Here is a 26,240-nt window from a genome sequence, read left to right on the forward strand (position 1 = left end):
TCTAATACAGAATGGATGTGTTTTTTACTTTCCGAATTGTGCATTTCATTCAGTATGAGAATTCTCTACTCATGTATAACCACAAGGTGGCACTGTATCACAAGTTTTTACTTTCCTTAGATCTCACTTGACCACATAGGTTTACTAAAGGCCGCTTAAAGCAATACTGTGTAACTTTTTAATGAATATGGTAGAGTATGTTTATACAACATAACTTGTACAATTGGGGTGGTTGTATTTTATTCTCCTGTTCTATTGAGACATTTAGATATAGTCTCAAAGGTCATGTCTCACCTATAGACACGCTAGGATCTGATATGAATTTTGACCTGTTCAAGTGTGTGCAGTGTGCGCGTTTTCCGATTTTTAGCGGTGTTTTTCCGTCGGTTTTCCGAAAAACGCGTCCAGTGTGCAACCAACCACCTAGGTTCATTTTTTGTTTTACTATTATTGTATATATGATATAATTGTACCTTTTGCCTAATTACATTTTTGAAAGCAGGACTTAATTCTAACAGTCTCTGATCGAGTTCACTATAAGTTCAGCACTCACCTGAAACATGACTTAAATACGAGCGTCATGTGAACCATGGCTAATAGAAATTATTCTGACTGAGCAATAAGCATCAATCAAATCAATTTCACAGATCACTTCTAGACAATAACTTAGAGCATTTCTATGGCTCTGGAGCATGCAAACGTAACGGCCGAGTAACGGTTCCATTTGGTTCCATTTTGCACACCGTCAGAGTTCATGAACTGAGGATGTCACGGTGTGTACTAGTAGTAGGGCTGTTCAGAGCCGCTGCCCACTGGGGTTGTTGGGTTGAGGAGGTGACCGTCCTGTCCGGGGATCACACCGAACCCCCTCCTCCTTCTCCTCCGTTGAAACCAAACACATCTCGTTCTATTCTGCGGTAAAGATGGCGGCGTCTGAGGGGGCGCGCAGTGGCCGGAGAACGGCCAAACGATCCTGAAACGGTCTGGATTTCATTGAATCTCGGACGTCGGGTAACACATCAGTGACCTTGCGATCCACTGGGGCGTTGGAATACAGCGGATTGTTGACATACGCCGGGGTTTTGGATTTATTGTTTGCGGCAGGGTGGGTGGGTTTCACTGATAACTGCTAACGCTAGCCGAGTGACTAGCTAGCGAGCTAACACAGGCTAGCAGCTAGAGGGGGTTGAGGAGGAACACTATTCGGAACAGGCCGCTCCAGTTGGGGGATGTGAGCCAACGGTGGGCAGGGGGGGGTTTGCTCGCTTTAGTCCCGATCATCGGTACCACAAACTGCGGGGATGGGACAACAGGTAGGCCGTGTCGGGGAGGGCACATCGACCGGACTGCAACCGCCACAGCCGCACCAAGTAAAGGGGAACCGGGGCAGCAGCGCCGGGAGGAGACCCCGGGAAAGCAGCATGACCACCGGGACACAACCGGGTAGGACTGCAGCAGTGAACGTGCCCGACCCAGGGATCAACATATTCACACAACATTCAGGTATGGATATGACACATTATAAAGAGGGCTGTGGTGATGAGAACTAGAAGGGGGTCGTTTACAGTGTGACTGATTTGTGTGCGGTTCCTATAGTCGAGTGACTAGGACGCGTTATAGGAAATGGCAATGCCAACCAACCTTTCCATCCATGCCTAATCCACTTGTCATCAACTTCAGTACTGGGTTATTTGCAAGTTGCAGACAAAGGCATTTGACCACCGTTATGACCACGACCACCTCAGGTTTACTGTGTGTTCTACGTGTGAGTGTGTTATTCCATGTGATCTGATCAGCCCTGAGAGATAGACTGTTTGATAATGTATAGGAAGAAACAGTCACCTGAGGATTGCACAGCTGTATTCTGCATAAGGGGCATGCGGTACTTCGCCTGGTAAACAATGATCGTTGCCACTGGGGATTGAGTAGCAATTCCACTCCATTAACTCACTATAGCAGCTACAACAGGCTCGCATTACTACAACGAGTGGTTTTCACATGCTCACTTACAGCTGCTGCCTGATAATGTCCTAAATGACTGGTTCACTGCACCCTTTGATTCTATAGGGACCTTGTGATCTTTCAATTTCTAAGTTAAAAGGAGAGTATTACCAATTTCTACCACCAGGCTCATACTTGGCAACATCTTATCAAGTCTAAAGTGTTCACAATTGTCTCAGAGCAGATCTATAGTTCTGTTCTGTGTTGTTGTGGAATGAATCCGGTTTTACAGAAATATTCCACACTAAGTTGTTCCATTAAGAATGTTAGAGCACCAGGTTACAGTTGCTCCCTCACCTAGCACCTATTTACATCCAGTGATGTAAATAGGTTTTCAATATAATGTACAGTATTGCATCCCAGGACCCCCGCCAGAGGGTGAAATCATTGCGTCCTTTCTCAATTTAGTGAGTCTAAGGATGCAGGATGCAGGCTATTTGCCTCACTGAGCATCTATCACTCTCATGTTCTTCAGTCTGAACCCTGGCTGCAGACGAATGGTCATCTCATCTGTGAACCGTGAAGAATAGTATAGAATAGATGCATCTACATAGTACATACATGGCATGCACAGAAGCATGGAGAAGAGGCCCTAGCTTTAAATTCTTCACGCTCTGAATAGACTGATCCCTTCCTCCCAACTCTCTCTCTCTCTCTCTCGATCATCCCACTGCCCTGAGGCACAGTCACTCTAAGTCTAAGCCAACTCTGGAATCAGCACTGTCATGTGGATGACAGGATGTCAGTGTTCCTCCACTGGGTGACATGTCTGACTGTCACATATCCTCTGGGAAGACATGTGTTAAGCTTTCTCTCTGTGGGTTAATGATATGGCCAATCTCTGCCAGTTTGTGTGACTGGGAGCATTGTTTTGGGCTGTCCTGTCTGTCTTTCTGTCCAACTGCACTGGGTCCTGTCCTCCTCCTAGTTAGCTGCATAGTTAAAATCTGCCTTGTTCCCTTCCACTAGGTAGGGAAATCCTACTGGCTAGGCGGCTACCGCACATTGAAGAGAACAAGGAGGAATGGGAAGGGTTACAGGAATCTAGAACTGAGTGCATTTGAAGCGCCTGACTGTCACATCCTCAGTCTCACAGCAAAGTTCCTTGCCTGTAAGCACATACACAGGCAGACAGAGCTGCAAAACACAGCATCACTTACTGTCTACACTTCACTTTTCTCTCCGCTGTCCAGGCCGGTGTAGCCCTTTTTGTAGCAGCCTGGGTGCAGTCAGTCACTCTGCAGAGAGACACTGCTACTTCTCAATGCACACAATAATGGGAACAATGACTCTTAAGTGAGGAACATTGAGATTGTGCACTCAGTCTACTGCTGTCCATTAAATAACCCATTTTATAGAAGAATCTTTATAGCAATAATGACACAGCATTTCATTGCAGTTTTAGTTTGGTAAAAGCTGATGAAGCAGGTCTTGAGTGGTTCTTTTTATGAGTTCATTTTAATAATTTCAGTTGAATTTGGCACCAAGCTTTGGACTCAGCTCTTCATATCATTGGGTCTTGTCAGGGATAAAGTTGTGATCTGGCTAATGGAATGATGTTGTCGTTTGAACACTAAGCCAAGGCGATTTATCGCCTTTTTCGCCAGGGAAAGGGTGATTACCTCTGTCTTTACCACAAACGGACACACATTTAATCTTTAGCCTAATCCTGCTTTATATAGTATTTAGTAATGGACTGCACACTACACCACTTCATAGGTTTCCAAGCCAGTGTAATGAATAATTATTCTGTTCTGCACAATCTGCATTACACTGTAATGCAGAACTGAAGAATTATTCATTATTATTTGGTAAAACATGTCTTTCTGTGTGGCCTATTTCTCTGTGTGACAGAGAGGGTAACTTGGTATTATGTGATCTTTGTGCACATATTGATATTTCTTTGTAACATAGGAAACAAAAGGCTATGTATCGACAGCAGGCCGCTGGCTTCATGGCCCCCATAATCTCCCCCCCCACCCCCCAGGTGTTGAGTGTCAGACCATAACCTCAAGGCAAGGTGAGCCAGCTGCCGCCTCTGCTCAAGCCACGCCACCCTGCTGTTTTTCTAGGATACATGAGGTGTTGGCAGCCATCTCATGTCCTGATTCAAGGAAGACTGGCAGACACCTCTGGAAGAAGTATTGGTTGAAGTGCAGTGCAGCAGTTGAAGCAATGGCAACAATTTATCGACAGGACCTTCAGCCACATCATGATTTCAGACCACCCCCACCACCCCTGGGCCCTGATACTGCAGTTAATCTGATACAAACACTGCAGTGGGGGCAGACCATCAACTGATCTTCAACTTGTGTGTGAATCTGCTGGAGAAAAGGCATTCTCGTCATTTGAGTTTCTATTGTATTCTATTGGTTTCCTCATGATAATACAGACATGATAATGACTCAGACTGATAATAATAAGTGGTCAATGTGGTGACTTGATTTCTACAGTACCCCCAATCCTCTGGAGGTTCCCGTATAATCCTGGGGATGTCTTGATGAAGCGATTTAGCCTATCTATACTTATACAGTACGATCATAGACATTGGGGACAGATGAGGATCATAGAGTATTTGCTGGCAGCAGTGTAGGTATAAACGTGCAGCCTGCTGAAGCTCAGTAAAAGCTGCCCAGAAGATGACCGTATCCAGGATCCAAGGGCTGTAAGCTGATTTGCATCAGGGGTGAAATGAGATTAGAGACAAATCCACTTTTCTGTATAGGCTATATGGTGCAAAAGCACCTACAACTAGGATAAGGCACACAGTTGTACTTTCTTTGGGCAAATGGGAGTTTTAGAAGCTGTGGTCGTCACGGATGAGACTTTAACAAGCTTAAGAAGTTGATATCCAAGCACAATGAATATCATTACGGAAGTAGTTGGCCACTCCTAGTGACTGGAGGTTACCACTAGGAGGAGCCATGGGCACACCTCCTCTTGGTGAAACTGTGTTGAAATGAATGGGAAATGACAAGAAATCAATGGACATGGCACAGATTGTGAATAAGAATTTCCCCCACTTACTTTATATAAGCATAATGAGAGTATGAGGGCCACAAGTAATTCTGTCTGTGTGTCTATGTATGTATTAATCTGCGCTTCTTGGCCTGCTTGTCACTGTCACATGAACATAGTTATAACATGTTTTATGTCTGAAGATTTCATGTAGCTGTGTGTTCTCTGTAATGGTTGCATGTTTAATAATTTATGTCTCTGTACTGTGGCTTCAGTGTCAGCCAAGCCTCCACTACCACTGACTGCCAAACCTATCTAGACGGTGACCCCAGGCAAAATCTCTGCTATTAGTCTCATAACTTGCACACTGACTGACTCTCACCTTCACTTTAGCACTGAACATCATCTCATTCTGCATACCTATGCTTTGGATACCTGCCATTGAACACCAGATAAAGCCACATATTGTTTAGAAAGAGATGTACCAAATGTCAGTTTGGACTGCAAAAAGCAGTTTCCCATTATTGCCACACACAGGAAACACGATCTACCCAGTAAGCAGAAATGGGTTAAGATTTGCCTAGTGACAAAAATGAAGTGAAGTGAGAAAATGAATCACCGAAGGCTAGCTAGGGTGACCAACCCTCTTAATAAGGAAGCCTTCTGGATAGTACACAACTGTTTTAAATCAGAATTATGCCTTGGAGATTGAAATCAGACTTTTGACCACAACCGGCCCCAGCTCCAACCCTAGCCTCAGCATATGCCACCAGTTCACCCTATTCAGCTCCCAAACCACAATCCTCTGTTCTCCTTTGCGAGCCCCTGGCTCTCCACAGCTCATATAAATTAATCCTGAAGATTAATCGGTACACAGAGGTAGTGAATGATTGGTATCTATCCCATGCTGACTGTGTAGATGACGAAATCGTCCATGTCATGTCAGGCTGAACACCACCAACGTTACTGTCCAGCCATTCTTTGCAGCTAACACAGTGCTTTCAATCAGTCTGTCAATAGAGAGATTATGTGTGATTTTTGTGTATGTACAGTAGAAGGGTTGCACTGTGTTGAATGATGCAGCAGTTGTAAAATGAGATTTGGGTGGGGTGGTGTGGTGTGTGCCAAGCCTGTTCAGTGTGGATTTGTTTCAAGGACCAGTCCTCATCTGCAGCCATTATCACTGCTGCTTATCTGCTGGGTTGCAGGCTGTTGGAGACTTGGCCCAAACATGCACCCACATAAACAGATAAGCAGCAGAGAGGGAGAGGGGGGGGGGGATGCACACATGCGCACCTAGTACACACACCCCTTTCCTTTTCTCTGTTCTCTCTCTCTCTTAATCACATTAAAGCATCGCCATTCTCAACATATTGGGTGAACATTCTGTGAAAGTAAGGGATCTACAAGCTCACCACGCATCACAAAGCGTTGTGAGATTTGATGTACAGGGGGAAAAGGAGGGGACCAAGTATAGACCCCCAGGGGACACTCGTCAACAAAGTAACCTTAAAGTGGTTATGGCCAAAGTAAACCTTTGTCGACCAACCACAGTGAGGTCCATAGTGGCAAACATTGACAAGCAATGGCAAAAATACCACTTCTCTGACACATGATTCTAAACTACGTCCGTCACTAGACACATCGCAGTAAACGCACCACCTGCCTCTGATTGGCCTACCATCACTGCCTGTTTTACCCAAACCCCCAGAAAGACTGGCCTACACTGAAGCAGCGAGACGTAGTGGCCTTTAGTTCTATGGTCTTACCAGACTTTCCTTCGAGGTCGACAGCTATGGTGGATAGTCTGGTGACACTGATTCCGTTTTCTCCATGGTGGGAAATCATACAAGGACGGTGTAATACAAGGGACAGAGAATGACGGCTTGGCACTTGCGACAGATGACACTTCAGTCAGAATGCAGCCTTTAATTTTTTTGTTTTGTTGTAGAAGTGGCAAACTAATATTGTTTATGCCGTTTGCTTTGCTTAATATGATTTGATTTGGGTGTGTTCTTCTAAATAAAGTTTTATTATTGTGTATTTATCTAATTATAGTAAACTAATACTATTATACTAAAAAGGATAAAGAGGAAGGGAAAAGAGACCTTTTTTATATAGTTTTTTTTTACAAAAATGTTTCAAGTTTAATGACATCAGTGCTGCAGATCAAACGGCAGTGACAAATTAAGAACTTTGTGCAAATTGTATCAGGTCTCTGAGACCCGATAAAGACCAGAGGCTGGCAAGGCAGGCGGGGCGTTACCATGGGCGGGTCTTTGTCTAGAGACGGTCGTAGTTTAGAATCATGCCTCTTTGACGGAGAGATCTCGCTGCGCCAGCGGGTCACCTCATTTGCACAACACCCGGGTCCCGTATTAGTTCTTGGTGTGGATATGCTGCAAACGAAATTGACCAGAGACGAGCAACGATCAAGTGCTGATTACTTTTTCAAATTGGGCCCCCATCTCTTCTGTGACTGTGAGGTCTAAATATAGCTGAAAATGGCACACACACACACACACACACACACACACACACACACCAACCAGTCTATACCCCAGCACCCCAAATGAGATATGCCTTTGTAGAGATGTATATCTTAAATGCTGCTCTTTCTGGGGAAATCTGAACTGCCCCTACTACTAGTCCCCTACATTGTAATCACCCTCCAGTTGGCCAGTGGGTCAGAGGACCTCCAATCCAGTGGCACTCGGCTGGGGACAGCAGTAGCATTTCAAGTACATAACACTTGACTTCCTGCATGCTATTGTTATTTTGTGGATTGATTTGTTTGATGATTGGTCGACCTGAGTTCCTATTGTTGAGTTATCTCCTGTTGTTGAGATCGCAAATAAAGCCAATTTAAATTTGTGAGTGAGATGAAGAGGACCTGAGGAGGCTCTGGAATAGCTATAATGTTGCTTTCACACGGGCAGAAGTGAAGCACTCGTTTCTACATCACTCTGGGCAGAAAAAGGCCTCTGTGTTCTTCTGCCCCTTTTTCCATATGGTTGTCACGTTTTCTCCTTTTACTTTTATTTATTTATTTATTTTTACTTTATACCTGATATAAACATGCCTTAGTGCTTTTTCTGGTTTTACCTGTATCCTGGTAGCAGTGTTTGTATTGACATATTTACAGACGCAAAGACGCAGTCTACCATGCATTGTCAATGGAAGCCAGCGACGTGAAGCTACAAAGCAAATGCCACGCTTGTAGATGCTGCAACAGCTACAACAGCTACAAATACACTGTGTAGCTTTGCGTCTTTGAATATTTTGCATCTGCCCCTGTGAATGCACCATAAGACAAACTCACTTGTGGGAAATAGTGAGGGGGGGAGCCTTCCTCCCATTCTGGGTTTTGGGGTTCTTTGCCTCACACATTTTTATATAACTGAGTATTATTGAGTAGTGTCGCAGTCCAGCCCCCTCGAGAGACCCGGAAAATAATTCCCTTCCTTATAGACTTTTCAAAAAGTATTTATTTAAGGACGTTTACGCCGTGGACAAAGCCAACTGGAGTTGTGACAAATCATGACAAGTTCAGTTTTGGGCTGATAAAAAAATTTGAAGGAAAAAAAAAGGCAGGATTCTTACAAATTATTTTATCGACCCAAAACATTGTGTTTATTGTCATGATTTATCACAACTCGAGTTGGCTTTGTCCGCGGCATAAACGTCTTTAAATAAATACTTTTTGAAAAGTCTGAGGAAAATTAACAGGGAATTATTTTCCGGGTCTCTCGTCGTCATGAAAGGGGGCGGGACTGCGACGCTCTATAGAAGCTGTGAAAGGAGCTGACAGACCCTAACTTTTTATTATATTAGTTTTTATTGTTATTTATAGTCAAGACAGGCATAAAACAAGATATATGAGGGGCATGTCATGTGGTCTAACTGCACAGCCTTTGTGATCTACTGGCAGATTGTGATCTACTTTTGAGCACCCCTTGAGGGAATTTCAGTACAAAATAAGGATAGCTGTCATATAGAGCAATACAAAGGCAAGAAAAGCAATATGAACAATTATCTAACGTCACGTGTGTGCGTGCGTACAGACGGGCACACAACCAACCTACCATAGCCCATCCTTTTGACATCATCCCGGGCTGGTTGTTTGCAGTCTTTATGAATGATTTGTGGGGAAGATCAGCAGTGACGCTGACAGTGAACATAGTCATATTGGCATCACCTTTCCACACTTTGTAGTGCTCTACTATTTCACATCTGTCTGCTGTACAGGAACAATAGTCCTTCATTGTTTTTGGAGATTGAGCAGAAATACCTGTCAGCTGCTGAGCGCCACAGTCTTACAACATTTTCCACAATATTGAGTGAGTTTTCAAAACGACAACTATGAGAAAAAGCAGAGGCAAGCCTCTCTGAGATGTGTCTAAGCTCTGCATTGAGTGTACATTAAGAGGCTATGCGTTAGGCTTTAGCTTGACAGGCCATATTGCCGGCTGGCCCCGAGGTGTGATGCAAACCACAGCGGAAGAAAAGGAAGTTCCTCCAAGCCATCACAGGCCACTCTGCATCCTCTCCACTGTCACATAAAGCAGCACTTAGCCATGCTGCCTGGAGGGAGGCACTTATATCCCATTATTAACCCATAACGGGCCCTAAGAGGGCTGCGCAGCGCTGTGCTGGGCTGGCCAAGCTGTGGGTTGGGCCTCCATTCATCTCCATTCCCCTTGATGATCCGTTGGCCCTCAGGCCCATACTGGCCATTGTCCACTCCCTAATTGGTGAACATCGACTCCAGCAACAGACAGACTGGCTATATTGACAAGAAATGACTAGACATTCACATCATGCGTGCGTGATTACTCAATGGAAATGTATGTAACTTGAATGTGATTCAGGCGGGGACAAGGTGTGAGAGTCAGGATAGACTCAGGTTCTGGACATGAGGGGGAGGAAGTAGCAAGTGTGTACATGTATCTACAGGGGTGTAGTTGTACAGATAATTTAAAGTATCTACAAGCCCATAACGCATAGCAGCATGACATGTTGAGAGCTGGTAGATCTGCCCTTCAAAGCCATGTGCTTGATGTGTGCCATGATTCATGAATTACTGACTGACTCATTATTTAATCGCCACCCCCATATCATTTTGAATAAAACAATAAGAAAAAAGAAAGTTTAATGTAAACTATACACATAAGATGCATTCTGACTATCTGAGGAAACGCGTGAATTCCGTTTGTGTCCGAGCATAGGCATGGTAACGCCCCGCCTGCCTGTGATTGGCCTACCGACACTGTCCTCCGAGGTGAATATGCTGGATGCCTGGATAGTCTGATGCGAGGGTGGTGGGATAGTATGTATAGTAGTATGGTATGATACAAGAGAACGCTAACTTGTACGTTTTATTTTAACTAATATTGTTTATGCCGTTTGCTTTGATGGAATAATTGATTGAACATGCACGCCATAATATGATTTGATTTGGGTGTGTTCTAAAATAAAGTGTTTGTGTCGTGTAATTTGTTTGTATATGTAAACTTGAAACATTATTGTACTATAAAAAAAATCAGTTTTTGCCTTGATCTTTATCCTTTTTAGTGTAATAGTATTAGTTTACTATGATTAGATTAATACACGATAATCAACAGTATCAAAGCAAACGGCATAAACAATAAGTTTGCCTCTTCTACAAAAATAAAACGTACAAGTTAGTTACAAGTCGCGCGTGTCAAGCTGTCATTCTCTTATAGCCTATTTATTTCTCAATCTCACCACGGAGTAACCTGCATCTCGGCGACAGTCAAGACGGGCAGTGTCAGTAGACCAATAACAGGCAGGCGGGGCGTTACCATGCCTCAGCCATGCCTATGCTCGGACACAAACGGAATTCACACTGAGGAAACTAATGTTGTCATTTTGTTTTTTTTAATCAACTGCATTGATCACCTCAATAGCCCAATCTGATTACCTGGTAATGCAATCAAAGATAGGTGTTGTTTTCCCACCCCTGCTATACAGCATGTGTCTATCCCTGGACTGAACTAAACGGTTATCAGTGAACAGACAGGCTACATTGTAATAGTAACTGTATTGACTTGATGGTGAAAACAAGGCCCTAAAGAACAAGAGAAGCCTTCCTCAGACCTCATCCAATCTACACACTTGATGTGGCATCAATGAAGCTATTGTCCTGTGTCCTGTTTTCATCAACAGCTGGCTCCTCCTTCCATCGCTCAGTCTCTCTCCACTCCTGCCATGGCAAGTTTATAGACTGTTCCTCGTGGGGCTGAAGCACAGTAGAGTGCTAGCTACTGAATGGATGTACTACATGCGTGTTTGTCTCAAAAGTATACCAGTCACTGTATAACCATTAACCACCTCTGGCCAAGTGGCCATAAGTGAAAGCAGTATGAACAGTCGGCACAACTAGGAAATACCTGGTGAAGTCAAAGTGAAACTGATATAGAGTGTGAAAATTGGACCATAATTGAAGGATGGGCAGTAAATTAATGCCAGACAAGTTTTTTCAGCAGAGTCACATGTTATCCCCATGTATCTTTTCGTCTCAAACAAATGCCATATGATGGCAACAGCCTGTATTGGAGAGAGAAATGCACGGCAGAGAAAGATTACATTAATTTGGTGTGTTGGACTCAGGTTTATTATGCTTTAGCTGGACTGGGCTGTACTTTTGGCCCTGTACAGTGCTTTAATGAGCAAGATCCCTAATTTAAGTGAAAATCGATTTACATTTTTGAGTGGTGCAACCACTCTTATAACCAGCAATGTCCGTCCATCCCTATGTCCGTATGTTTAGGGTACCAAGTGGGGCCACTGTTGCACTACTCCAGACATGTCTGATTCTTTTTTTATCATCTTATAAAACAAAAAATCTGATTTTGATTTCAATTTGATTTGATTAAAGGGGCACGGTGGCACTGCCGTAGTGGTAGTGCTGTCGCCTCACAGCTAGAAGGTCCTGGGTTCGATTCCCGCTCGGGGCACTGTGGGTGCTGGCGGCGTGTTTCCTCCTCCGCGTCATCAGTGCCCATACCCGAAGGCGGGGTTCGCGAAAGGGCCTTTCTGTGTGGATTTGCATGTTCTCCCCGTGTCCCCTAGGGTAGGTACCCTCACAAAAACATGCAGTAATCCTGGTCTCCCCCTGGCCAGCCGGGGCGCCTGATGGAGGGGAAAGGAACTGGTTGGAATAACATGTTCCTTCCACGCGCTACGTCCAACCAGGGAAACTCCCCCCTGTCAGGTGTAAAGGAGCAACTTGGACACTCAGGCATGAAGGGAGCATGAGTTAAGTCCGTTGCTCTCCCCAGGTTGGCGGAGGGTGTGTAGAGCCCAGGATCACAGTAGATGATTGGCACAGGGGTGAAAAATGGGTTGCAAAATCGTGGGATAAAAAATATATAAAGACATTTTTTATTTGATTAATTACCCAGCCCTACCCAACATAAAAATGTAGTATTTTTATTTAAAATGTTCCAACTTGTTGACCCTTTTGAAAGCTTCCCAAGAAAACATTGATTTTGATTGAATATTTTATTAGACAATAAGAAAAACGGCACAATGTACAGTCAGGCATTTTGGTCCAAAGGGATTTCCGAAGAAAGACCATGCGGTCTTGTTTCCATTCATGCACTCACACACACACATATAGTCATGAACAAGAATCTAAAACAGTAATTTATCACCTCCTCTCCCTCTGACCTCCTGACAGGTGAAGTTTTCTGTTTTAAAGGAGGCCAGTGATTTGCTTGTTTTAAGGGAAGGGGGCAGGGCATTCCACACCTGAATAGCAGTGCTGCGGAAGGTGTATTTACCCATATTTGTTTTGTAAGTGGGTGTCACCAGATCATTGTTTACGCTACCTCTAGTTAGACTCTGATAGACTCTGCAGCCTTCATCAGGCCCTTTCAGGATTAAAAAACAACATAATTATTATAAAATAAAATCCACTAAAACTGATATATTATTTTGATATCGGTTCGGTACCACCATTTCATTTTAAGATTTAACGATATGATGATCGATTAATTGCCCATCATCCCCATTGTAGAGACGTGTAGTTTTCCACCAATTGATAAGCCTGGTGACGTTGTAATTCTGTGTCAGCTACAGGTGGGTGAGTTAAAAAAACATTGCACAACCAGTGTGAAGGACGCAGGGCGTTCCTTCCTAATGTGGGTGGAGGCATTTAGTCCGTTTGGTAACGGTGGTAAAGGTGTGTCCAAATATATACAGATGATTGGTAGATGGAGATAGATGGAAATATGCGATTGGCTATGCGAGATTAGTAATGTGAATAAATGGCTTTAAGACTACAGCAGTATAATGTTTGTTTGCCCATAGTTTGACTGCCCTTAACACCTTAAGGGCCCGGGCCTATTTAATCCATTAATAAAATGTGCCCATCGTTTATACGCCCGGACCACTTTTACAGACGGACCGGATGTTGTTGTGAACGTGTGTGTAGCAGCTAACACTAAAAATGTGATCGACAACAACGGTATGTAAGATAAAATCTATCACGACTAGCGACTGGATCGCGGAGGGCCGCCAAACACAGGATCTTTTTTTATAATTAGGCGGGATGATTTAGATTGCGAGTTATTAACGTTTTAAGATTTTTGTTGTCGTCGGCTAAACGGGCAGGGAACATTTTCGATGACGTGTCACTGTTGTGCAACACCGAGGATTGCACATCTTTGCTGTGGAGCGATGCGATCGGTTTTGATATCACTAATTTGACGGAGATTAATCAATCTCCGTCTCGAGCACATGACCGTGCACTTGAACTTGACGGTGATTTACGTCATGGGCCTTTAAACTGTTGAACACCGACCAAATTGTTTATTAATGGCAAAATTGGCGATCAAATGAAAGGCATTTAGATTTCTACAGAAATAAATGAGTAGGCAAAACAATATCCAAAAGGTCCATTAACAGCACACTATTTCACACATATTTTTCAGCCAACAGCCAATTGATCTAATCTATTTACAGACATTTCAAGTTTTCAACTTAAACCACTCTGATCTTGTTGCCCCTATGTCGGGCATGTCATTATAGAAACATTTTCAAAATGTCAAAACTTTCAAAACTCCTGCCAATTGCCATGCAATGTTTCCATCGCAATGCCATGTGGATTCACTCACTGAACACCACATTGTGATTTGTGCAGCTTATAATTAAATCAGTGGAAACTGTCAGTGTGGCTGATGGATCAGGGGTAGCACTGAGCGGAAAGCAGCAGCTGCATTGGAGGTGAGAACTGGCCTTAGATAACCTATAGGGCAGGCATACACCCCACAGTCAGTACACCAGTGCTTTACCATAAGGCAAAGGACATCTATGTACTTTTAGTTGTTTTATTACTACTTTCATACATAGATACTAGATAGAGTAGGGTAAGGGTTATTATAGTTAAAACCTCTTAACCCATTTTGACCTGAGATCAGGTTAAAAAAATGTCTTCTACATCCTGACAGTTTTCTGAAAAAGCTATGTTTCTATGTCAGTCGTTCTTCGATTTTTCAAAAATAGCAGACCTACAAGCTCGTAGCGCCCCACTCGGTGGCGCGCTATGAGATTGTAGATCTGCTATTTTTCAATAGCTAAAGCATAACGGGGTTCCCGCCCAAAATGGGTTAAACCATAAAGGGGGTAAATTGGCAACATCAGAGTTCTGTAGCCGGGGGACAGGGATCTGTAGCCGGGGGACAGGGATCTGTAGCCGGGGGACAGGGATCTGTAGCCGCGGACAGGGATCTGTAGCCGGGGGACAGATCTGTAGCCGGGGGACAGAGATCTGTAGCCGCGGACAGGGATCTGTAGCCGCGGACAGGGATCTGTAGCCGGGGGACAGGGATCTGTAGCCGGGGGACAGGGATCTGTAGCCGGGGGACAGGGATCTGTAGCCGGGGGACAGGGATCTGTAGCCGGGGGACAGAGATCTGTAGCCGGGGGACAGGGATCTGTAGCCGCGGGACAGGGATCTGTAGCCGGGGGACAGGGATCTGTAGCCGGGGCACAGGGATCTGTAGCCGGGGGACAGATATCTGTAGCCGGGGGACAGAGATCTGTAGCCGGGGGACAGAGATCTGTAGCCGGGGGACAGAGATCTGTAGCCGCGGGACAGGGATCTGTAGCCGGGGGACAGGGATCTGTAGCCGGGGGACAGGGATCTGTAGCCGGGGGACAGAGATCTGTAGCCGGGGGACAGAGATCTGTAGCCGGGGGACAGAGATCTGTAGCCGGGGGACAGAGAGAGCTCCGCACCCGGTTCCCTTCTCACCACTGTCCCCGGCTATCTCTCTTGAATGTGAGCACAGGTGGTGAGTTCTGAGGGGAGTGGAAAAATTATAGAACACCGGCAGCCGCTTCTAGGGATGCCAACAACTGACCATCAGCCAAATGATCTCCCGATTATTAATCGACTCATTGATAACCCCCTCCCCCCCATTTTGGATTTGGTGAGAACTAGTTTCATGAGGGGGTGAAGTTCTTGATATACGTTCAGTTGGACACACATGCATTTAAAGACAGAAACTCTACAGCTGCCTTCATTTCAGCTGATTGTCTGTCTGCAGGCAGGCTGTTAACGAGCGATTGTTAACTGTGTGTATGTGTCTCAACTTGATTTATACTTCTATTCTCCACTCTGATGATGAAGGTACATGTTCGATATATCATGCAGCCTTACTGTACAGTAATATTAGTCCATATTTTGGCGATTTTCAATTATGAAATCGATTGGAGACTCCTGCATTTAATCTAAAAATCACACCCGTGTGAACTGAGTGGTGCAACTCCCCCCCCCCCCCCTCCTCTCTCTCTCTCTCTCTCTCTCTATCTCTCTCATTAGCAGGCAACAGTGCAGCACTATCTCTCTCTCTGTTTCTGGCACAACAGCGCCCCTACTGGTACTAATAGTCATACTGGTGCTCATAGTCACATAGGTGGGTGGGTTAACGTTACATAGGCGCATAGGTGAACACGGACATTGCTGTTCCTTGGAGTGGTTGCACCACTCAAAAATCAATTTAATCGGTGGAATCCCTAGCTTCAAGTTGTTTCCTGGTTTTCTGAACAGTGAACAGTTGGTACACACACTTCTCTCGCTCGTCTAGTCGTTTTTGATGGGCGCCCCCCAGCTTTGAGGGTGTATGTAAAGTTGTAAACACAAACATTGTCATAACACAAACATTTAATGCCATTTAAAATTAATGTCCAGTTTTGAGTGTTTGTGTAAACACAAACATTGAAGACAAAAGTGAGGACGGAAATTGTGATTGGCCGGAATGAGATGATGTATGATAACACTTCACATGGGTGTGATTTTTGATGGGCGCTACTAGCGCTAGCCCCTCCTATGTCCAGCTTTTAGTGTGTGTGCAAACACAATGTTTGTCCTACACATTACATACAAACATTACATACCATTGACAATGTTGAGTGTAAACGCAAACATTGAAGGCGAAGGTGAGGACGCAAATTCTGATTGGCCGGAATGAGATGATAAGAGTGGCCCTCACATGTTTTATTCAAGTACAAGTCGTTTTTTTAAATGTAGTGTTTTACAGGTAGTTTCTTCAAATGTAGTGGTTTTATAGTATATAAGTCATGCTGAAACAACAGCGACACGCTCGTTGTGCTCCAGGGAGCTCCGCTCCGGTGTTTCCAACGGATCAATCCAGCAGTCATAGCCAACGAATGTGCCTCACAGCACGGCAGGAGAACATTTGGTCCTGGATACAATTTCTGATGGCTTGTTTGTAAAATAGGATTAAATATGCCATGAACTTGCAGAATCTCTATACCTTTTACACCTGCAACAATAGCTAGTGAAAATGTTTGTGGTCAAATTAGCATTTTCGAGGCGGTCAGCTTTCTGTAGCATTGATTCAGAATCTAATGATATGCACGCTCCACTCCGCCCCCTCTCCCCCACAACAACGGATAACCACGCCCACATTTCTTTTCATTTCTGAATTCTGATCAAATAAATGACGAGGGAGGGGGTGTCTTGTAACCTGACGCTGCCAGATCCAAGAAGCTTGCTACACAAGTTTGTTTCACAGCTTATTGGGATCTGGGATCTCGGGAGGCAATTCGATGACGGGGCTGTTCATCTTTTTCAAGATACTTGGTAGATGATTGGATGGGACCGTCTGTCTGTCACCGTGTGGGCGTGCAAACACAACCAATCATATTGACGTGTCTATATAGCTTCACATCCGGTTTCGCACATATCCCGCCTTTAGCTCACGCTGATTGGTTCGGTACAGGAGCTGTTCTGTGTTAGCTCAACTCCCTGAGAGATCCCAGATGGTTGCTGTGTTGGGGAACATGGTTACCCAATACCGCCCCCATCTGGCAAAGTCAGGTTAGGTGTCTTGACCCTTTAACTAAAACTAAAAGGGAAAGAAATATTGTGTGAGCTGAAACTAAATCTAAAAAACTAAACTAAAACTAAAGTGAGCATTGCAAAACTAACTAAAACTTAAACTAACTAAATCAAGTAAGTAAATTAATCTTGGTAAATTACCAGAATTTGCACTCCTAAAACTAAACTGGAGTCAAACGATAATTAAGATAATGAATATTTCAAAACTATAATAACTCCAATATAGAGGAACGCCAATCCATATGTGGTCTCCATGTCTTCTGTCAGATATCTTCCCTGCCTTCCACTGTCCCCTGGCCTCCACAGGAACTGCTCTGTCCTATAGGGTTGTGTAATGCCTTGTTGTGGTTATGGGTCTCATCCGTGACATTGTCTCAGCTCATTGTTGGGGCTTCCTAAGGGCGCACAGCCGCCTATCTCCGCACACACCATCACTTTGCTCTCCACTGTTCGTGTTCTCTCCTGCTGGGTTATTTCTGGCTGTTCATGCTGCTTTGTTTTGTTCACCCAACAGCTAAAAATAATTCCCCCTGTCCAAGGGCTTCAGATATGGACTGTATTGTTTCTGATTAAGGCGTGTAAGTGATGTTGTTAATATTCTGGTACAAGTGGGCTTGTAGGGAAGGCCATATACATTGACACATGTATGAGTGTGCACACAAACAGCTGCAAGAGAAGGTGTGTGTGTGTGTGTGTGTGTGTGTGTGTGTGTGTGTGTGTGTGTGTGTGTGTGTGTGTGTGTGTGTGTGTGTGTGTGTGTGTGTGTGTGTGTGTGTGTGTGTGTGTGTGTGTGTGTGTGTGTGTGTGTGTGTGTGTGTGTGTGTGTGTGTGTGTGTGTGTGTGTGTGTGTGCGCGCGCGCGTGTCCATCTTTCAGGACCAGGGTCACCTCTGTCCCAGCTGTCGTGGGGGAGGGGTCTGGGGGGGCCTCAGATTCACAAACACCATCAGCTTTCCACTCCTACACAAAGGAAACAGTCTCCTCAGAACGCACATGTGCTGCGCTTCACAGCAGACACACACACGCCTTGCACCATGCACACCAACTGCTGCCTCAGTCAAAACTCTTGAGCTTGAAACATTGATCTGTGTTAAGCAATCAGAACAGCATTATGTAATTTTTAGCAGTCAAAATTCCATTTTAACATTTTATACGTGATTGTATTTATACAGGGAGATTCTATTTTAAATGTTCATGTTTCACTGGATCGAGACTTGAGAGTAAATAATAAATATACATGGACAAGGCCAGACAGTGGGCTTGTAGTTGGGAGTGTCCGCCCTGAAACTGAGAGGTCGGGTTCGATCCCCAGGCCCGGGTCATACCAAAGACTGTAAAAATGGGACCCAATGCCTCCCTGCTTGGCACTCAGCATCAATGGGTTGGATTGGGGGGTCTTAATCAACTAATCAAAATTATTCCCGAGCGTGGCACGGCTGCAGCTCACCGCAGAGATGGGTCAAATGCAGAGATCAAATTTCACTGAGACTGACTCTTTACGGTACTTTTTGAGGGGCCCTCCTATATACAGCTTTTGTCCACACACGTCTCAATATTTGCCATTGACAATGAAAGGAGAAATTAGATCAAATATGAATTAACATTAAATGCCATTGTCAATGAAGGGAAAATTTACATCATATGTAGACGAGCAAATCGGCTAACCAATCACATAAATTCAGTTCATGAGATGATGTATGATGATGTATAATGATGTATAAAGAGCGCCCCTCACTTCACACAGGTCTGATTTTTGAGGGGCGCTATATACAGGTTTAATGTTTGTTTTAAGTTCAATATTTGTTTTAAAAACACCATTGACAATGAAGGGTAAATTGTCCCTAACACAAACATTAAATCCCATTACCAATAAAGAGAATTTAATGTTTGTTTTGACACCGTTTGTTTTACATCATCATTACATCACCTAATCATAGCATGATAAGAGCGCCCCTCACTTCAGACAGGTGTGATTTTTATTTACATAGGCACTGGATTGATGGAAAACATGCAGCCGCGTTTTGGGAATATTCCTGAGTGTAATAAAGTGTGTAACAAAAAGCGATACAGTTTGGTGTGATTAAGCATTCCAAGGAACACGGCTATTTTGTAACATTGTCCTAGCCTGCATAGTGCATAGTAACAAGCAATAGCATACATTCATACATACTGTATATGTGTACATAGGTTACATTCATTATTAGAATGCATTATTAAACATACCAGGGAAGACTGGTATAGGATATCAGGAAACATTGTCCTAGGCTGCATAGAACAGTTGCAGTCTCACACACACACACACACACACACACACACACACACACACACACACACACACACACACACACACACACACACTCACTCCTCTCCAAGCTAAGCATGGGTCAATAGGATCTCTCCCCCAAGGAGAGACGTGCCATCTGCTGTAGACCACAGGACTGGACTACGCCTCACTCACACACTCTTGGAGACCCGCTGTGTGGGATTCATCTCATCTTTCCTCCATACCATGCACACAGCCCTGCCCCCAACTTCTGTATTCCCCCATCCCTTCGCAAACGTTCTTTCTCCCACTGGCCTCTACGACCACGTTTTTTGGATTTGCCTCCCAGTGCGTCCAACCACAGAGAGCAGCGGTCATGGCTCTATGTTCTCCCCAGATGAACCTTGGAAATCCTCACTCCTCCTGGCCACATCAAAGGCAGTAGTGAGCTGGAGCGTCAGAGGTGTAGACGCTCTAATCCAGGGTTCGCGTGGGCAGAGTATTTCGTCTGAGGGGTCTGGGTTTCTTTCTGACTCCCTCTGAACATACTCATAGGGAGGGGGGGGTCTTATTCTGCCAGAAAATGTAAGCTCATGGTCATAGTTTTTAGCATTAGAGGTTGGTCAGTCGCTGCGTAGTGACAGAGAGCGTTCTAAAGAGACCGAGGCTCTGTGGTCGAGACGGGCCCAGTGGATTACTGTGACAGTAACGGACCACATTCCAGAGCAGAAGATGTACTGGGAGCTGTGGTTGAGTCAGGTCACGGCCACGGCCACGCTGCAATGCAAGTTGGTCCAGAACAAAGGTAAGAGAACCAAAGTCAGTCAGATCTATAGGTGTGTAGTTGAACTTGCATCACTCATCATGTCATGGCTGTAGCCTTACTGTTGCACTGTTGCACACATAATGACAAAAGTCTAAAGGCTAAACTGCCCCTTGAGGATAGTGTTGCATATCATCACTGTCGAGCAGAAGCCTTGTATCTCCCATTTTATACTGTCATATATGACAGCATTGTACAAAAGTAGCAAACATGCCTAGTCTACAAGCTCACAATTTGTCGCATGTGTATTTTGAGAATCTTTTACATCTCATGCATTTGACCCAATGGGGAGGGTCACCATGTTGAAAGTGGTAACTTAAGTCAGTCGGTTTTTAAACACTTGGAAGCAATGGAAGTTGTTGATGTTGTTGACTAAATAACTACTACAATGGATCCATTGTAACACAGGTTAATGCTTTTGGACATAGGTTTCCACCAATGAGCAGCAATATTCTGCATGATGGATAGTGTATAAGTCTGTATGTTGTAGTGTTAGTTAACATATTATAACCCTGAAGAGCTCAAATGGCAGTTGGGCAGCTGTGTTGGCCCTGGCATATTGCTGCCACGTGGTGTAGGTTAACAATGGACAGTGGCACAAAAGTTCTGCATCTAAAGTTAGAATCCCTCCCTTAAGCTATTTACTTACTGTACACAACACATGTTGAGAAGGTAAGAGGAATGGACAGTTGTGTGCCTTGTAGCAAGCCATTCTCATTGGAAAATCAGTACCATAAGCAAGCCAACCAACTTACTTTTCATAATTATGTGTTTATCCCAGAAGCCTTTCTTATTTTTTCTCTAGTTTTGTAATCACAGGCAGCAGTTCCTTTTGTCCTCCTTAATGTATAATAATATTAGTAATATACATATTTCTCAGGAAAGTGAATAGTTATTGGTTTAAAAACTATTGCACTGCACACTATACTGTGTTATCCTTCTATTTCAACTGCCCACTGTCTCACTCACTCAGCAGCTGTTGAGGCATGCAGTGGAGTTTACTAGCAGCTGTTGTGTATTTTGTGTGTGTGTGTGTAGTATGCACACTTGTGGCTTACTCTGTATGTATGTGTACGTGTTCACGTATGTACAGTATTGTATGTGCGTGAATTTCCTTCGAAATGTAGGCATTCTGTGGGAAACAAAAGAGAATCTTTGGTATCACTTGTCATTGGCCCCGCCTCGGTCCTGCTCGCCTTATATTCACTTACAGACCAACCCTCCCAGATCAGTTTTTACCTGTTGGGGCTAGACACAGGGCTACACTCTTGGAACAGATCAGAGGAATGCTTTTGAAGTGCCTGCGGGCAAGCGGCAGCTATGAGGAAGAATGGGCGACCCTGACCTGGCCTCACACTGAGCCAACATTGACAGGTAGACACACAGACCACAGGATGCTCAACGGGTCGGACATTTACAGCATCTACTATCAGAATCTGCTGTTTGATTAAAATGACTTTCTCTTTCTATCTTTGGTTACGCAACTTTCTCTTTCCTTAACTGTCTTTCTTTACTCCGGGAACACAGCTGTTTTTTCATTCTTTAGACTTATCATGAACTGACAGTGATCTGGCCAGCTTGTGTATAATCAGCACTGGCAGCTCTATTTTGCGCAGCGGAGACATTCTTTATTAGCTAGAAGTTGAGAACCGAGAATGCACAAATCTGCAAATCTCCTAGTTTTGCTCACAGTCTTGGTCCGTTTTTATGCATGCACATCTGCAAGTGTGCTCCTAGCACACCGTTTACGTTCACCGACTTCAATGTGAGATTTGATCGCAGTGTCAATATACATAAATCATCTATTCACAGTGTTTTTCCTCCGTCTCTCTCTCCATCGTCCCCCCCCCTCCCCCCCCCGCCTCTCCAGAAGCTCTCCACCGGCCGTTTGGCCTGGACTCTGCGGCACTAACGGAGGCGGTGCGCTGGAGCTCCAAGGAGAACCTGCTGGGGGCTGCCGAGAGCGACCCCAACCTCTTTGTTGCACTTTATGACTTTGTGGCCAGCGGAGACAACACGCTCAGCATCACCAAAGGTATGGGCTAAATAATTAACCCATTCTGACCTGAGATCAGATTCATACGAGGTTTCCACGGGACACACACTGGTCTGATTAACCCATTCTGACCTGAGATCAGATTCTAAAAATGTCAGTCGTTCTTCGAATTTTTCAAAAATAGCAGACCTACAAGCTCGTATCGCGCCACTCGGTGGCGCGATATGAGCTTGTAGATCTGCTATTTTTCAATAGCTAAAGCATAACATGATGCTAACACCAAAATGGGTGCCCGGTCAGAATGGGTTAATGAGTAAGGGGAACTCTTGAACCTACTAGCTACTTCCTGACAACCCAAGATGAACAGGAAAGGGAAACGATAGATTCATACTAGCATTGACGTCAAATCCGCAAGAGTCTTCTAGCAGCATGTCAGTACCTACTTGCAGTGAGCTAGCTACCAAATTATACAGTATGGATGCATAGGCCTAGTCATCAAACTAGGTCTGAAAGACGCACGTAAGGAGATTGTGTTTGGTTTCACTGAGAGATGATACTCTATTGATGATCTTGTTAATTCAGTAATTCCTGTAGAAATCTCATCTGGATGAGCAATGTTACTGGCATTTACAGCTACAACAAAGAGAGAGGTCCTTTTACATGGCAACACTCAAACACCCCAGTCATCAGCAATGGTTTCTATGCCAGACAAATTATTGGCATGCCATTCACTCCTAGAGAATTCATATGACGGAATGATTAGAAGCTGAGGTATGCCAGAGGAATGCTGGGTATCAGTAGAGGTTGCCCATGCATGGTAATCTCACCATCTGACAACAGCAGCAGTAGCTTTCACTCCTTCAGTCTGAGGCTCTCTCTTCAATTTTGGGTCATTTTATCGTCCACTCTGGCTTTTGGGAGCAGCCTTGACATGTTAAGTTGCTTGATTCAGTATTCAGATATTTGATGTTTATTTTATCAGACACGCCCCCTTCCTAAGTTCCGATACAAACCACTTCAAACTCATTATTTACCATGGTTAAAATGGACTTTGAAGTTACAATGGATGGGCAACTGGGAGTGTCTGATAAAATGAATATCAATCAATGTAATTGCTGACTCGAGCAACTTAAACTGTATGGGGCGTTCACAAAAGCTTGAGTAGACAATAAAATGAAAAAGGGAATATCCGCACTCTCTTGAATAACTTTTTTTTTGTTTTTTGTTTTTTTTACGATTTTGTAACTGATTTCTCACCCCTGTGTCAATTATATATTGTGATCCTGGGCTCTACACACCCTCCGCTAGCCTGGGGAGAGCAACAGACTTGAACTCATGCTTCCTTCATGCGTGAGTGTCCAAGTTGCTCCTTCCTGGGCGCCCCAGCTGGCCAGGGGGAGGCAGTTTAGTGACCAGGATTACTGCATGTTTTTTGTGAGGGTACCTACACTAGGGGACACAGGGAGAACATGAAAACTCCACACAGAAAGGCCCTTTCGCCAACCCCGCCTCGGGTATGGGCACTGATGACGCGGAGGAGAGGACACAATAAAGTTTCTTATGAGTTTCGAATTTTCATAAAACGAAATCACAGCAGCTGTCCACCTAGAGAAACGAACACATTTTGGCACACAGTTTTTTATTTAAACGCTGAGGAAGGCCTGCTGTGTGCCGAAACGCCTTTGTTTCTCTCGGTGGACTTCTGCTGTGATTTTGTTATATGAATAAAGAAACTCATAAACTTCATTCAAGAGAGTGCGGACTGCGGATATTCCCTTTTTTTTAATTGATCTTCAAGAATCTGCACCCATCAGCCACAGAGACTATTAAGACTCCCTGAGTAGAGTGTGCCTTCACCTATAATGTTTTTGTTGTTCTAGACAATAAAATGACCCATTACACACCATGATGAATAATCAACCTGAAAATCGTAAATATCGTGAATATTTTGCATTAAACTATTCATATAGTTGATGCATGCATGTTGATGCTTTTATTTCTACCTTGTTTCGGGAAACACATTTATGTAGTTTTATCACAACAGACTATTTGCATTCTGTTTGGATGTACTCATGACTCAAACAGCATATTGAATTAATGGTAATTAATCTCGCGAAATAGTGTGTAAGGACCTTTAGGAAGATAACCATCAGTTTACCATATCGCCTAGTTAATTTATCTTTTAATCCCCACTGTGTGTGTCTCTCTCTATCCAGTCTAAGCCTCTGCTGTCTCTCTTGCCCCGGCAGCAGTTAGCCCGTCAACCAAGCCAACCCCTGAGTAATGAGCTTAAAATATCTTAATAATATTATCCACAGACAGCCGGGTTTGTCTCCATAGCCAATATGTTGTTGGACATAGCAGAGTGTGTTAATTGTCCGTCATTTTAATACTTAACACAACAGCTGCCTGGGATGGAAGTGATGTTTAGACCCTGACTCATGACATGAATTTGAGATTATGGCCTGTACGCATTCATGTGGGCTTGCATGTCTCTCTCACACACGCATACATCCATGTATGTATGTACTGTATGTATGTCCTCCAAATGTATGTGCGTCTGTCGCAAATCCCAAATATGTTTAACATTTTGTGAATTTCTAACCTGAGATCCATAGCATTCCTGCTAAATCCGGTGTATTTACACTACATTTTTAATGTACTGTTCATTAAAATGTTCTGTCCCGTCTAAATAAACAAATAAAATAAAACTGTCTGCCTGATCTACCGAACCACCGATCAGTCTTGAACAAAATATGGAACATGTGGAAGAACAAAATATGGAACACGTGGAAGTCCATATTTGGACATATTGATAACACAAGATTCTCTGGCAGAGATGTGCGCTCCACTGAACTGCACCTAGTAGTTCATTATCTATCTACAGCTACAGATTGCAAAGGGAAGCCATGCCTATTTGACCCGTCTTGCTCTCTCTTTTCTCCCCCTCTCTCTTTCCATCTTTCCCATGGCTGGCCTCATCTTAACTGCTGCGTTAGTATGTAGAGAATATGTAATCTGCTGGAATAATAACAGGTGGATGAAGGCAGCCGGCATGAGCGTCGATCTAAGGGCCTTAGCTTGTGTCTCGGGCTGATCACTGCCTCCACGCCCAGTCCGACCAGACCAGGCCTGAAGCCTGTGTTACTGCAGTGCACACATGGCTCCCACTGTGAGGCGTACTGCGGGCACTCAGTCACTGTTTCCACTTCCACAGACTTGCAGACAGACACAGAGGAGACTAGTGGGTAGGAGAGCTGGTCTCAGCTTCATCCTCTGTGTCTAATGTATGATCGTTATGACTGTGTGTGTGTGTGTGTGTGTTGAACTAGGGGCGTAAAATTACATCGAACTTCGATTTAATCGGGGGGGACAGGACAGGACAGGACAGGACAGGACAGGACAAAAACAATTAATTTAAAGTTATTGAAAGTTCCCAAAAAAAAAGCGGATCTACAAGCTCTTAATGCTATGTGAGGAATTGTGAGCTTGTAGATGTAGATTGGCTATTTCTCCATTTCCGTGTGACACTGTTGTACTACTAAAATACTATTACAATACTATTGATCATAACAAATCAATTGGATGTTCAAATTTGCATCGATTCGTATGGCAATAAAAAAAAAAAAACATTAATTAATTAAGATGCATTTTCAATTATTCAATTAAAGGAATAAAATAATAATGGGACAGGAACTGGTATCACTGGTTAACTGGTAAATGATGTCTTCTGGGAGGTGGTGCTTCTGTCACTAAGCAGAGCGGCTAGTGAAATAAGTACTGCACTGTTTGCTCTCTTACATTCC

The 26,240-nt window shown here is 44.0% G+C and overlaps 1 protein-coding gene across 5 annotated transcripts in view; it reads left to right on the top strand.

Annotated features, from left to right (window-relative positions):
• Nucleotides 1-1,131: 1,131 nt before the first annotated feature.
• The window catches only part of abl2 (c-abl oncogene 2, non-receptor tyrosine kinase), a 35,593-nt gene continuing 10,484 nt past the window's right edge, over nt 1,132-26,240 (top strand). For 2 of the 5 annotated variants that reach the window (XM_080771330.1, XM_080771326.1), the window contains exons 1-2: nt 1,132-1,503; nt 22,309-22,473. In XM_080771330.1, the coding sequence (XP_080627456.1) occupies nt 1,302-1,503; nt 22,309-22,473 (367 nt within the window). In that variant the 5' untranslated portion in view covers nt 1,132-1,301. Of the gene's footprint in view, nt 1,504-21,681; nt 21,813-22,308; nt 22,474-26,240 lie in introns of those variants that run through there. The other 3 variants (XM_080771327.1, XM_080771328.1, XM_080771329.1) reach the window with 3 other exon arrangements.

Source organism: Protomyctophum bolini (assembly GCF_963924005.1).
Source record: "Protomyctophum bolini genome assembly, chromosome: 8".
Classification (NCBI taxonomy): domain Eukaryota; kingdom Metazoa; phylum Chordata; class Actinopteri; order Myctophiformes; family Myctophidae; genus Protomyctophum; species Protomyctophum bolini.